The sequence below is a fragment of the Fulmarus glacialis genome, unplaced genomic scaffold, assembly GCF_000690835.1.
Source record: "Fulmarus glacialis isolate BGI_N327 unplaced genomic scaffold, ASM69083v1 scaffold14941, whole genome shotgun sequence".
NCBI lineage: Eukaryota > Metazoa > Chordata > Aves > Procellariiformes > Procellariidae > Fulmarus > Fulmarus glacialis.
In genome coordinates this window covers 8737-20807 of record NW_009193518.1, presented here as the reverse complement: position 1 = coordinate 20807, position 12071 = coordinate 8737, and the positions used below count along the sequence as shown (strand labels likewise).

General features: G+C 46.1%; 1 protein-coding gene across 1 annotated transcript in view; it reads left to right on the top strand.

Moving 5' to 3' along the window:
- The first annotated feature begins 218 nt into the window (after window positions 1–218).
- LOC104083840 (guanine nucleotide-binding protein G(k) subunit alpha-like) overlaps window positions 219–12071 on the top strand; it is a 14253-nt gene continuing 2400 nt past the window's right edge. The window contains exons 1-5 of the mRNA XM_009587481.1: window positions 219–276; window positions 341–383; window positions 487–628; window positions 2778–2935; window positions 9742–9870. Of these exons, the coding sequence (XP_009585776.1) occupies window positions 219–276; window positions 341–383; window positions 487–628; window positions 2778–2935; window positions 9742–9870 (530 nt within the window). The remainder of the gene's footprint in view (window positions 277–340; window positions 384–486; window positions 629–2777; window positions 2936–9741; window positions 9871–12071) is intronic.

Genomic DNA, 12071 nt, shown 5'->3' with positions numbered 1-12071 from the left:
TTTTTTAGAGCTGCCTCCCAGGTAGCTAGCCTCAGTGATCAAGAAGTATACTCTGGAAATTCAGAAATTCTAGTTTTTGGGGGTTTTTAGCAATGAATGCATAGTGAGTGTCAGCATCTGTAAATAAAACCCAGGACGGACGTACCTGTGGATGTGGTCTTCAGCGATCCCTCCCAAGGGGCTGGGACAGCTGCTCTGGAGCTCTGTTACCAGCAGCAATGCACAAGAAGTATCTTACTCCAGACCCCATCAACTTCTGTGTGGGAAATGGGAAGAGTACGTTCAGCTTTTCCTTTTAATTTCATGTCGTTGTTAACTGGAATTTTTTTGTGCTTTTCAGGTGCTGGAGAGTCTGGGAAAAGCACCATTGTGAAGCAGATGAAGTAAGCGAGAGTGCAGGGATGTAAACCGCATTTTTGTGCGAGTTGAAATAAGAAATCTGTGGTGCCGTTCTGGTTTGGGAATGACAGCTTGGTTTTCTTCCAGGATTATTCATGAGGATGGCTACTCGGAGGAAGAATGCAAACAATATAAAGTGGTTGTCTACAGCAATACTATCCAGTCCATCATTGCAATCATAAGAGCCATGGGAAGGCTAAAGATAGACTTTGGGGAAGTTGCCAGAGCAGTAAGTATTTCACTTATTTCCCTTAGTCTGAGTCTGTGCTGTGAATTGTGTTAATGAATCCTGGAAATTCAGTCCATGACACTCACAGTGGAAATATGCTTGTTACAAGATACAATAGCAAAAGACCTTTCATAAACTGCAACGTATTACCAGTACAAAGTGTCAAGTATTTTACTGAGGTTACAGGTAAGAACCTTTAGTAGTTTGAACGCTCAAAAAAAAAAAAAATCCCCAAACCTTTGTCTTAAGCTATTTGAATTTTTAACAGAATTCTTAGGTTTTGTTTAAATTGCTTGACATCAGTCCTCAGTAGTGTTTCACAGCATTGTGGCAGTTGATTTTTAATCTGAGCCAAATAAATCTTAATAATTTTCACTACTCGTGTTTGTCCTCTTAGTTTTTTGGGGGTCTGAGGCCCTGCTTTTCCCCACCCATCCAGTTCTGCTGGTTCCCTGGGCTGTTACTAGCGTTCACCTTCAACACTTCAAGATGGTAGAAATTGAAGTTGGGAAGTCTTGACCCCTGTGGTGGTGAGGAAAGCACAGACAGAATGGGGAGTCAGGGACTCCTGGAGATGTGTAGGAGAAAGGAATTGTGTGTATCAGCATAGGGCAGTGGCTGCACAGGCTGTGACTCTTGCTATCTGGCACTAATTCCTCATGCTTACAGCTAATATACGGTAAGTGAAGTAACCTACTCTGTTTCTTTGTGATGCAACCACAGATATTTTGAATTTACGATATAAAGCATCCTGGCTGAAGGGCATATCTTCACTTGCTTGTTAACCTAGGCTGTTGTTCAGCTTCTGTGCCAAATCCGCCCTACGTTCCCTTCCACCTTTCCTCTGTGCTTGTCGAAGCTGAGTGGTGATCTCAGCCTAGCTAATGTAGCTGGAAGGAGGAAGAAGTTAAAATCCAAGTTCCTTTCTCAGTTGACCTGCCCAGGCTTAGCTGGCTTCGCAAAAGCAGAACAAGTGCCGAGTGCCAAGAATTTTCTCATGTCCCAATCCACCCTGAAGGACAAACAACTTGCCACACTTTCCAAGGAAAAGACCAAGGGTAACCAAATCGACGGTCTCGCAGCAAACCACAGCAGTGACCTGTCAGCATAGCACCATACATGTAAGTGCTGTGCCTGCGAAGACTCATAACTGAGGTCCACCTCTGTGTTGTGGCGGTTCAGACCTTGATTAAGTTAATTTAGGTGCCCGTTCCTTGTGCTAGGGAGGTACCCTTTGGAGGAGCATATGGACTTGACTCTTGCCCGTACGTGCTGGGCAGTACGGTTTAGGGCTTGAGTGAGAGGAGCCGATGTTAGGAGGAGACAGTCTGAAGTTGAGAACTTGCTGGGATAGTGAAAGGTCTCTTACATCTCCCGAAAGGAAGCTGGCGGCTCTGATCACTGTAGAAATAAACATCAGTGTGGGATGTAGGTCAGCCTGGTTTTCACTTTCAAAATCTGCTTGTTAGAAGAGTGAGGTCCTGCTCTAAGACTTCTGAGAAGAATTTTTCATGCTCTAGGGCAAACACTCAAATCCTGATCAGGCCATCCCATCTCCTGATGAAACGCTTTGTTAAGAAATTGGTCTCCCTTACTTCTGACAGCTATTACAGCAAATGGCAAGTCCTCTAAGTTCTAAACCTATAATCATCCAAAACCTGCTTTTGATACTGAATTTTTCCTTGTTGCCATACTGTACGACACTATAATAAAGGCTTTCCAGTTTAAAAACTATTATTTATTGTTCATTAGTCTATAGTAGCACATTGACATTGTTACCTTTCCTTTGAAACACCGCGCCAGGTTACTGACATTTCACGTTTCCGATGTGAATGCTGCGGGTTACTTTGGAGCGGTGATCCCTGCAGCGATGGTGCGACAGAAGCGTTGTGTGTCGCCCGTGATCAGTGCGTCTTGCCCCACGGGCTGGAGCTTCTTGCCCAGAATTTGCCTTTCTGACTGCAGGAGACAAATAACTTGATCATTTGGGGGAGAAGACTGGATAGACAGCATGAGAGAGGGGACCATGATTCCTTAGAGCAGTTGCTGCAGCCCCTAGGATCGTTACTGACGTTAAGCCTCGCCGTAACTTGTAAATGTATAAATGGGTGTAGATCCTAACTTGTTTTCATTTCGCCTCTTCCTGCAGGACGATGCCCGTCAGTTGTTTGTATTAGCTGGAAGTGCGGAGGAAGGCGTGATGACTGCCGAGCTAGCTGGCGTGATCAAGCGGTTATGGAGAGATGCTGGGGTTCAGGCCTGCTTCAGCAGATCGAGAGAATATCAGCTTAACGACTCTGCATCATAGTAAGAAACGTTACCAGCTTCTGGGCTCTTCACAGCAAACCAAATGGTCTTCAAAAAGGGCCGGTGTGACTGAAAGTGGGGTGGTGCTTGGGTCCCCTTCCGCAGCGTTGAACAGAAACCCTAGTCTAACTGGGGTTGGGCTCACAAGGTGACTTGGTGCTTTAGCTCATCAAAGTCAGTTTTATTGTTTGTCTTCCCTGTATGTAGTATTAGAAAAAAACCACTTTCCTTGTTTTGTGCCTAGGTGAATTTGCCAATCTGTTTTTAGTGGAAGAATAACTTACCAGCTGGCATTAAGATGGCTTGTTACAGCCGGTGATCTGCTATGTCACCTTCATTATCCCTACAGAAAGGAGTAACACCTCATGAAACCAAGCTTCTGATTAAACTACCAAATTTGTGATGAGCAACAATTTCCAATAGCGGGATCTCCTGATATTGGCAGATCAATATTCACATAGTTTTTCTCCTTAAGAGCTCTTGCTACATTTCTGTTCCTGTGCCTGACACCACACGGGCAGTGCTGAAGGCTAGCTATAAACCTGCTTATTGTTCTGTTTCTAAAATGCACACAATTGCTTAGCAATTGGAAAGTTACGACTAGATAAATAGCGTGGAGCGCTGTAGGCTGCTGCTGGCTGGTTAATGAGAATTTTGACTAAATGCCTCTTCTATTTCCAAGAGGCAGGTTAGTGCAGGGAGGGGAAACTATTTCTTTTAATGAGCAAAACAGTTGTTGCTTTTTTCTTTTCTTTTTTTTTTTTTCCCTTTTTAAAAAGTCATGTGCTTGGTCTCTTGAGAACAAATATTTGAATCTCTGAAAGGATGATTTTGGGGTTAAGTGTGCCTCTTGATGTCCAGCTGAAAACTTGTCTCAATTTAGCCAAGTTTTAAGCCTTTGAAAAATTACTTTGGAAGTGCTTTCTAAAGAAACTTTAGATGTGTCACAGCTCAGTTGCCTGCAGGCTCTGTCTGTGCAGAGCATATTTTAGCTTGAAAATAAGGAAGAATTTTTCTAAATTCGTAACACCTTGGCAGGCTATCATGGGTTTAGATCAAGGTAAGTCAGTTGACAAGAGGAGGCTTGCTTAGATTCGTGTGTGCCTTTTACAGCTTGCAAGGAGGAAACTTCAGATTCAAAGGGAGAAAAAAGGATAGATGAGGAGGGGGATGAACGAGGGAATAACTTAATGAAAAGGTATGGAGAAGAGAAGGGAAGCTTAAGGACTTCTTGAGCAAAGGATCCAGGGCAGGAAGCGTAAGTGGTTGAGTGGAGCTTAAGGAGGAAGCTAAAGATGGGGAACCTTGGCTTTGTGGTCTTGATGGTCAGCTTTGAAAGAGGAGGAGAACGAAGGCAGGCTGGAGAAAACAGGGTAGAAAGGGGTCAGAAACAGCAGATTGGGGAGAGAGGGCGTAAGCCTGCTCAGAGGTGCCCACTTGATCTGATTGCCTTCCAGAGACTGGATTTTGGAGGGTTATTCCTGTTCCTGAATATCTGCAACCCACTCGTATCCAGTTTCTGGTACTGGTACCTGTAGGGACGGCTCCTGTGACGAATTGCTGTCATGGGCTGGTGTGAAATCTGCGTGGCAGAGAGATTTCAGCCTGATGATGACCTATGTGGCGTTTTTCTGATAAGTGCATCAGAGAATTTTGCTTCCTGTCCTAAGACCACAGGAAGTTGCACTAAAGCAGCGTTATTTTGAATCGGTAGCCAAGCAACTCAGCAGTTAGGAAACGCTGCGAGTGGGTTCCGTTAGCGCAGAGCACGATCATGCAGTTAAAAACCTGTTTTCCCCTGCAGGACCCCCGCCTCACCAGTGTACAGAGTGAGCTGGCCAGATGAGCATTCAGTCAGTATTTTTAGTTCTCTGCTCCCTGCATGGCTCCTGACCTGCCTTATCTTCTGGTGTTACCCAATTAGTTCCCTTGCCCAGGCTTAAAAGACGGATTTCTTGCAATCCCTTCTTGTGGTGGTGGTCACGAAGGTACTAGCTTTTGTGCACAATTCTCTGGGGGGAATTCTATTTCCCTTCAATATCTCCTACAAATGGGACTGAAACTTCAGGGTTAGCAGCCTTTAAATGTGTGCCCCATTTGAGATGACTGGTTTTCCAGCTGAAATTCAGTATTGCGCTGTGTTTCAAGCCCGGTTCTGGCTGACTGGGTGCTGCTCCTCACGTCGCATCAGACCTCGGGGTCTCTGCTGAGACACCCAGAATGGAGGGGGGCGGAAAAAAAGAGTGATTGCTTGTGAAAATTAGGTGGCATCAAGAACAAGAGCGCTGTGGCAGAGAGCCAAGGTTTTCAGGGCAGCATCGAATTGTTCCGAAAACTTTTCTTCCTGCTGTTTCCTGCCTCGCCGAGCGCTTCCCCTTGTGCGGGCAGGGATCCTGCCCATGGGAGAGCTGCCCCGGCAGGCAGGAGGCCGTGTGGGAGGAGAGGAGGCAACCATAATAATGGCGTGTCGTAACCCATACGCCGCGGGTGGGGGTAAGCTCCCAAAGATAACCACTTGTGACACTGATCCAAATGATCTGTCCTGGAATCATAGTGGTTTGCATGTTCCCGTCTTATTTTTTTTTTTGAAGAACAGTTGAGTAACTTTTGGTCTAAACTGTGGACGTTCAAGCACTAGTATAAATGCTCAGTGTCTTCTCCAGGCACCATCTGATAATGTCCCTCTAGCAACTGCCCTGCTCTTCTGGTGTGATATTTCAATCATCTATATTTTTACTTGCCTTAGTGCAACTTCCCATTTTTCTTTACCTGTGACGTGAGCGAATGGCTCTGTAGATCACCGCTCCCCTCTCGAGTCAATGCCGTGGAGAAGCGTTTCAGACCTTTGTGCGCAATTCTTGGTGTAACAGCTGGCTACAAAGGGCAAAAACCTGTTTGGTGGTGCAGCAGTGTGGATGCCAAGGCATATTTCTATCTTGCACACCTTCAATTACCTCTGTCTGACACTTGGAAATGTCGGCAAGCAGATAATGCTTTAAAATATTTTTGTTGCTGGTTTCGCTGCTTTTTCCGAAGTTCATGCAGATATCAGTCTGCAGATACGGTAGGTAATTATCTGCAGTCTCTCAGGCAATTAGCATAGTTTCTGATCAACCGTTCTTTATTCTGGCATATCTTGTCTTGTTCCCAAGTGGCAGTTTTGGCCTGAATTTCCTGACAGGATGCTGGATAAAACCTATATTATTTCTATGTGGTTTTTTTCTCCTCTTTGCTTTCAAGCGCTAGCTTGCAGGGCATTGTCCTCCCGTTTGTATCCTGATGCTTTCTTGTGATTTCCCTCGAGTAGCACCACCTTGGGATCACAGCTCAGGTGTTTGAAGCGAGCTTTTTCATCTGTGGGTCTGTCTTAGCTGACCCAGATGAGTGTTCAAATTGATAAAGGTAATGCACAACATTCACTTTTCCTGGAGATCCTGCTCCGTTACCTTGTTTTCTGCAGATCCTGCTCCGTTACCTTGTTTTCTGCTTTGCTTAATCTGCCAAAATCCAGCTAAAGATGAGGGGAGAGAGGAGTCAGACTTCTGTGAAAGAAAGGCATTTCCTAAATATAGGTTTCACCAGGTCTTCACCTGTTTTCTACTTGCTGCAGGAGGACTTGGCTAGAGATGATTAATTCTGTATGAGCTGTCAACCTATGTAGGAAAAACACTGTTTGCATTTTCAGACTGGCACAGGTGCTTGTGATAATGTTTCTTGAAAGCTTGGTGTTTGGTGGCTGCAAATACCGACCCACCTGGGTACCAAACCTGCATCTTTCTGCCCTCTTGTCTCCTCTCCCTGGTGAAGGGTGGCTTTTGTTTGCTGCTCTGCCTTCAGGCGTGATGGTGGCAGCCCCTCCTTCGCTCCATCGCATAGCTAAGGCTGCAGAGAGCCGTTCGTAATAAATGCTTTGTATGAATCTTTTGGAGCTTTCAGAGCCATTTTTGGCCTTGAAAGCATTCTTTCCAGTGCTAAAAGGAAACATGACTGAATTGTTAGCAAAATACCATTCCAGGGTTCATGTGAACATGTGGAGGAGGGGAGCTGTGTTATCTTCACCAACCGAAAGCTGTCCACTTCAGAACATCCCGCTGCTGCGGTCAGCGTTTCTTTAGAGCAGTCTGAGTGTGAGATGGGACGACACTGAAGCTGACAGGTTTTCTGATCGAACTGGAAGTACAGATCCTTGCACAGGTATTGAACCAGTGCCAGCCTGGCACAGGATGTCCCGGGAAGGCTTGGAGGGTCACTAAGACAAACACGAGTTACGCTGTAGGCTTTTGGTCACCTTTTTTTTTTGTACTCGAGCCCTCATTTTAAGGGTGAAAAAAGAAGGGAAACAAAACAAAACTGTCTTTTTGCAAGCTTGTGTTTGCAAGGTGGTGTTGAAGCATGAGCAATAGTTGGCTCTGTAAACACAAGGATCCAAGGTGGGGAACAAGTGTTGCAACCTCAGCCTAATGAAGGAAGCCTGGTAGCGAGGGAGATTGTGAAAAGGGATTCAAACTGCGTGGGATGTAGAAAGATTCAGTAAGGTATATGTTTTCAGTTCCCAAAACAATATTTGTGAGGAACATCTTTAAACTTTCAGACAGACTGTGGCAAGCTGTGGGTTATGAGTCGCTCGAAACCCTGAGTCTCAGACCGTGCTTTTCCAGTTTTTTCAAGTTCTGTATGTGGTAGAGAGAAAGTCTGTATGTGATAGAGGGAAACAAGTGGCCGTCTGCACAGGCTGGGCTCTGCAGCCTGGTTTTGTTGGGTGGGTGGGCTGCTTCCTCTGCCCACAAAGTCAACTGCCTCTGGCAAGGCGAGGATGGCTGGAGGAGGCTGCCTGCACATGCGCTTGGGCGGCTCTTCTGCTACCGAGAAATCCCCTGTGCTGGATCTTCCAACTGCTTAGGCATTTCTATGGGATCTGGTATTTATTTGCCCCTTGAGTCTCCCTGGGATTAATCTGGCAAAGCTTATTTTTGAAGGCAGCTTGCAGGTAGAGCAGCACTTAATCTGATACACCTTGTTCTCCTGACTGATGTGCAGGTGGCACTTTGCAATTCATTTGGTGGGAATTGCCTGACTCCATTCGCTCCTCACTGGTTGCCTAAAAAGCCCTGAGTAGGAATCACACCAGTTTCACTGCCCAAACTTCTGATGCTGAAAGCTGGCAAGTAGGAGCAGATGCTTTACAGCTTCAGCTTGCACATTTATCACTTCAGTGACTCAGGGCAGCTTGTGACCTGTATCAAAGCCAAGCTGTTAGGAGTTGCTGGGTCAGTTCTTAGGTAGCACTTCCATCAGCTTTTGAACCCCCATATCCCAGCTAAACTCATACTGGTAGGAAAGAGGAGCGGGGGGAAAGTCTGGGCATGTTATTTCCTCAGCCGAAATATTTCTTAACAGAAGCCTAATGAAGGTAAGTACCTTCCAAATTCTATTTTACTAAGCTGAAACTGAAGCCAGTCCCAAGTGTGAGTTTTGGGTGCTGCGTTTCTGGTCAAAGAGCAGTTCACAAACATGTCATCCCACTGAACATGAGAGAGGAATGAGAGGAGTTGGCCCTTTCTGGGCTAAAACTGCTTGCAGATACCAGCTCTTTGAGAAAAGCCCCACAGTGCCGGGCGAGCACGGGCAGGAGGCTGGCAGGTAGGCTGGATTCTTCTGGGGTTTGGAAAATAGGTCAGTGCTCCGCAAATATGCTGGTTAGTCCTGGCGAGAGGAGATGCTGAAGCTGACGGAAGAGGGAGATGTCGCTCAGTATGTTGCCTCCTCGATGACGAAGGCGCGTGGAGATTTGGAGCTCCTGGCACAGCTTTCAGGCGCATGGGAAGGAGCGATTCCTGGCTGACAACGGATCTGTGGTAATGCTTGGCTGGGAGGGCAGGGTTTATTACACCAGCGTAGAGCCGTTGTGCCACTAAAATCTCACAGTTGCACAGTACTGTATTGATTAAAAACCGCTCCTGACAAAGATGTGGACATAGCTGTTAGGGATAATGCTGCTGGCAGCTGTGCACAAAGGTAGCTTGCCTCCAGTCCCTTCCCAATGGAGCTGGAGCAATCCTCGTCTCCTTTGCAGAACAGGAGGCCGTCGCCTTCCCCTTAACAGGAAAAATGAGTTCAGAGGTGTTGCTGGCTGGAGTGGGATTTCTGACGCTGCTGGAAGTGATGCATACCTCTTAGTTATGTGCCCAAGAGCCGAACTTCAAAGGGAATCTGCTGTAGTTGGAATTAGTTGGGGTCTCGATGGGCGCGTTGCCTTGATGCTGCAGAAAAACGGTTTCGTCCGGCGGCCGTGCCGTTGGGGAGCTGGATGCATTTGTGTTAGTTTGCTTTTGCTAAAGGAGGTGAATGAATCTGCCTGTTTTGGGGGTAATTCTTGATGCTTAATTCTTTTCTCCTGGTTCATTTGACGTATCCTTGCCCTTTAAAAGCGAGCCGCTGGATTTATTGCCTTGTGCTCTGATGCGAAAGACCTTGACTACTTTGAATTGTCCCAAGAGATACTAGTCTTGGCATGGCTTCTGCATCAGCAGTACTTCTCGTGCTAGCTTCTTATCAGGCTTCACTCCCCAGCTAGCTGAACTCTACTAGCACATGCTGCAAGGTCATATGGGGAGGGGTTAAAAAACCCCCGACAAAATCAACCCTGGGATAGACCCAAGGGGGTTTGTTTGCTGCATTTTCGAGGTCTGTACTATGTGAAGATGATGAATAAATTCCATGGTGACTTTCTTCTGCAGTTTATAAAAGATTCATGGCGAGCAAGCAGACTAAAAAAAGCGCATCTTGTGTTGTCTCTTCTGGTTTAGTTACCTAAATGACTTGGATAGAATATCCCAGCCGACCTATATTCCGACTCAGCAGGATGTTCTGCGGACCAGAGTTAAAACTACAGGCATTGTGGAAACTCACTTCACCTTCAAGGACCTGTACTTCAAGTAAGTGAAGGGCAGCGCTTGTCCCTGTGGACTGCGGTGGTTTCTTCAGCGCGTGGTGGTGGTGGTAGGTCCCACACCTGCGCTGCAGAATGTCTTGCCCTGGTTTAACTGTCCTCCTTGCCTCCGTTACACTCCCTCTCTACTGGCATTGCTCACTGGAGATACCGGTTTGACTTTTATTTGCCTTCTTCTGTTCTTTTCAGCTGCTTTTATGTTGGAATCGCAGACACAGGTACTGACTGCTTGCTTACAGGATCAAAAAAAAAAAAAAATACTAAAAGGACACTGACTCCTGGATTTTGAGTTTGAATTTAACCCCTTCCTTTGAAGCGGGAGATAAGAGCTCTCGCTGCAGTCAGTCTTGGCTCTGGGCTGCATGGTGTTCTCCACAAAGCTGTAGATGACTGTGCTGACTGACACTTGCTGCGGAGCAGGGATGGGGCATGCGGAAAGTGTGCTGGGGACTGGCTGCCTTTGCGTGACACTGCAGAGGATGGGACTTGCCTGTCCTCTCGGCCTTCTAAATTCAGTCCCTGCAGGGCTCAGGTATCGAGCCTGGTCTTGGCAGTGTCCCTTTACGTATCACTAATCGAGCTCCCTCTAACCTCCGTAGCGGCTGCTAGCCTGCAGTTTAGCTCTCCTTCCCGCTCTTGATCTGCTCGTTAGAAAATCCTTGCTTTGGATCCTGAGCGCACTCCTGACAAACAGCCTGGAGCCCGGCGGGGTGGGCATTCGTGTCCTGTAATACGGATGTAGAAAAACGCAGCGCCTGTATCTTGGGCGAGTTCCCTTTGTCTGTGGCAATGTTTTCAAGTCTTTGTTGCTCAGAGCCTTTAAATAAGCATTTGTTTGCTTATTTTTAGCTTGTGTTTGAAAACAGTTTGAAAGAGCTGTAGCAAAAATCCAAGTGTTGCTTATAAAATCTGATTTGTTTGCACGCTTTTTTGGGAGAACAGTAGCATTTTGCCTTCTGAACTGCCTTAACTTATGAATCGTTTTAACAAAAATGCCTAAACCCTTTGCATCACGGAGCTATTTACATGGCTTCTGGTTCGTCCAGGGAAAAAACTTGTCTTCTGTCGTGATGTATTAGGATTAGCATTTCCAGCTGCAGTGTGTGGTGCTCCCTTAAAAATCATCACATCTGACTAATGGAAGAGTGAGCTGGCAGTAGCAGGCATATTCCGTTTAATCATTATAACCCCTCTTTTAAAGTGAAATGGCTGAGCGCTCGGAGGCGTGCCTTCCTGATGCAAAGAGGGGAATTGCTCTTTCCCAAGCCTGCCCAGAGTCATTGATCATGTGCAGAGCCTGAGACACGAGGTGTCTCGTCTCGGAGGGATTTGCTCCACAAAGGAGAGCATTAATACATCTTAAACCCTGAAGCTGCCATCTTTCCCACGTTGGAAGCCTTGATGTTAAATCTCAGACATTAATAATGGGCTGAGGTAGCCTTAGTATAACTGTGACTCGAATTTGGATTAGCTTGGCGAAGCTGAGTTGTCAAGGATGCTATTCCTTTCCAGATGTCTCCACGCTAACAGCGGAGAGTAATGGCCAATGATACAAGCAGAGTAAATAGCCTTTATCCTCACGGAGATTTTCATCTTTCCTCCTGTGGTCCACGGGGACGGTTTATCTTAAATAGAAGATTGGAGTTAGCTGAACGGCACTTCTGGCTGCCTTGTTTGGCATCATTAAATTGCATTGCTTTTGGCCCACCCTGGGCAGTTTCTCTCTTATGTGCCTGTTTGCTCTGATAACAAATCAATGTTGATGATTTTCATAGCTCTTGGATATTGACTTATATCTGGCTTGATTTAATTAAGTCACAGTCCATCAGAACATCCTGGGCAATCCTGCTTCTCATCAAAATATTTTGGTATCCAAGACACTTGCATCTTTTTTATAAAGAGAAATTCTGTAAGCAACTCTGCAGCCTTTAAACTTCAGTAGCTCACAGACTTTTTTTTTTAACCCCATTAATTTTTTTCTGGGTCCCAGTAGTAGCATGCAGGTCGTATGTTCCAGACCATCCTTTGTCAGATGCAGTGTAAATTAACTGGAAGAGCTGACTATGAGTAGGTGTTTGGAGTCCAGTCAAGCAAATGGATTGTTGCTAAGGAAATAGGAGACAGAGAACAAAATAAGCATGCCCTGGTGAATCAGCAGACTTCTGGATAGCGATGTAGGTAACGTCT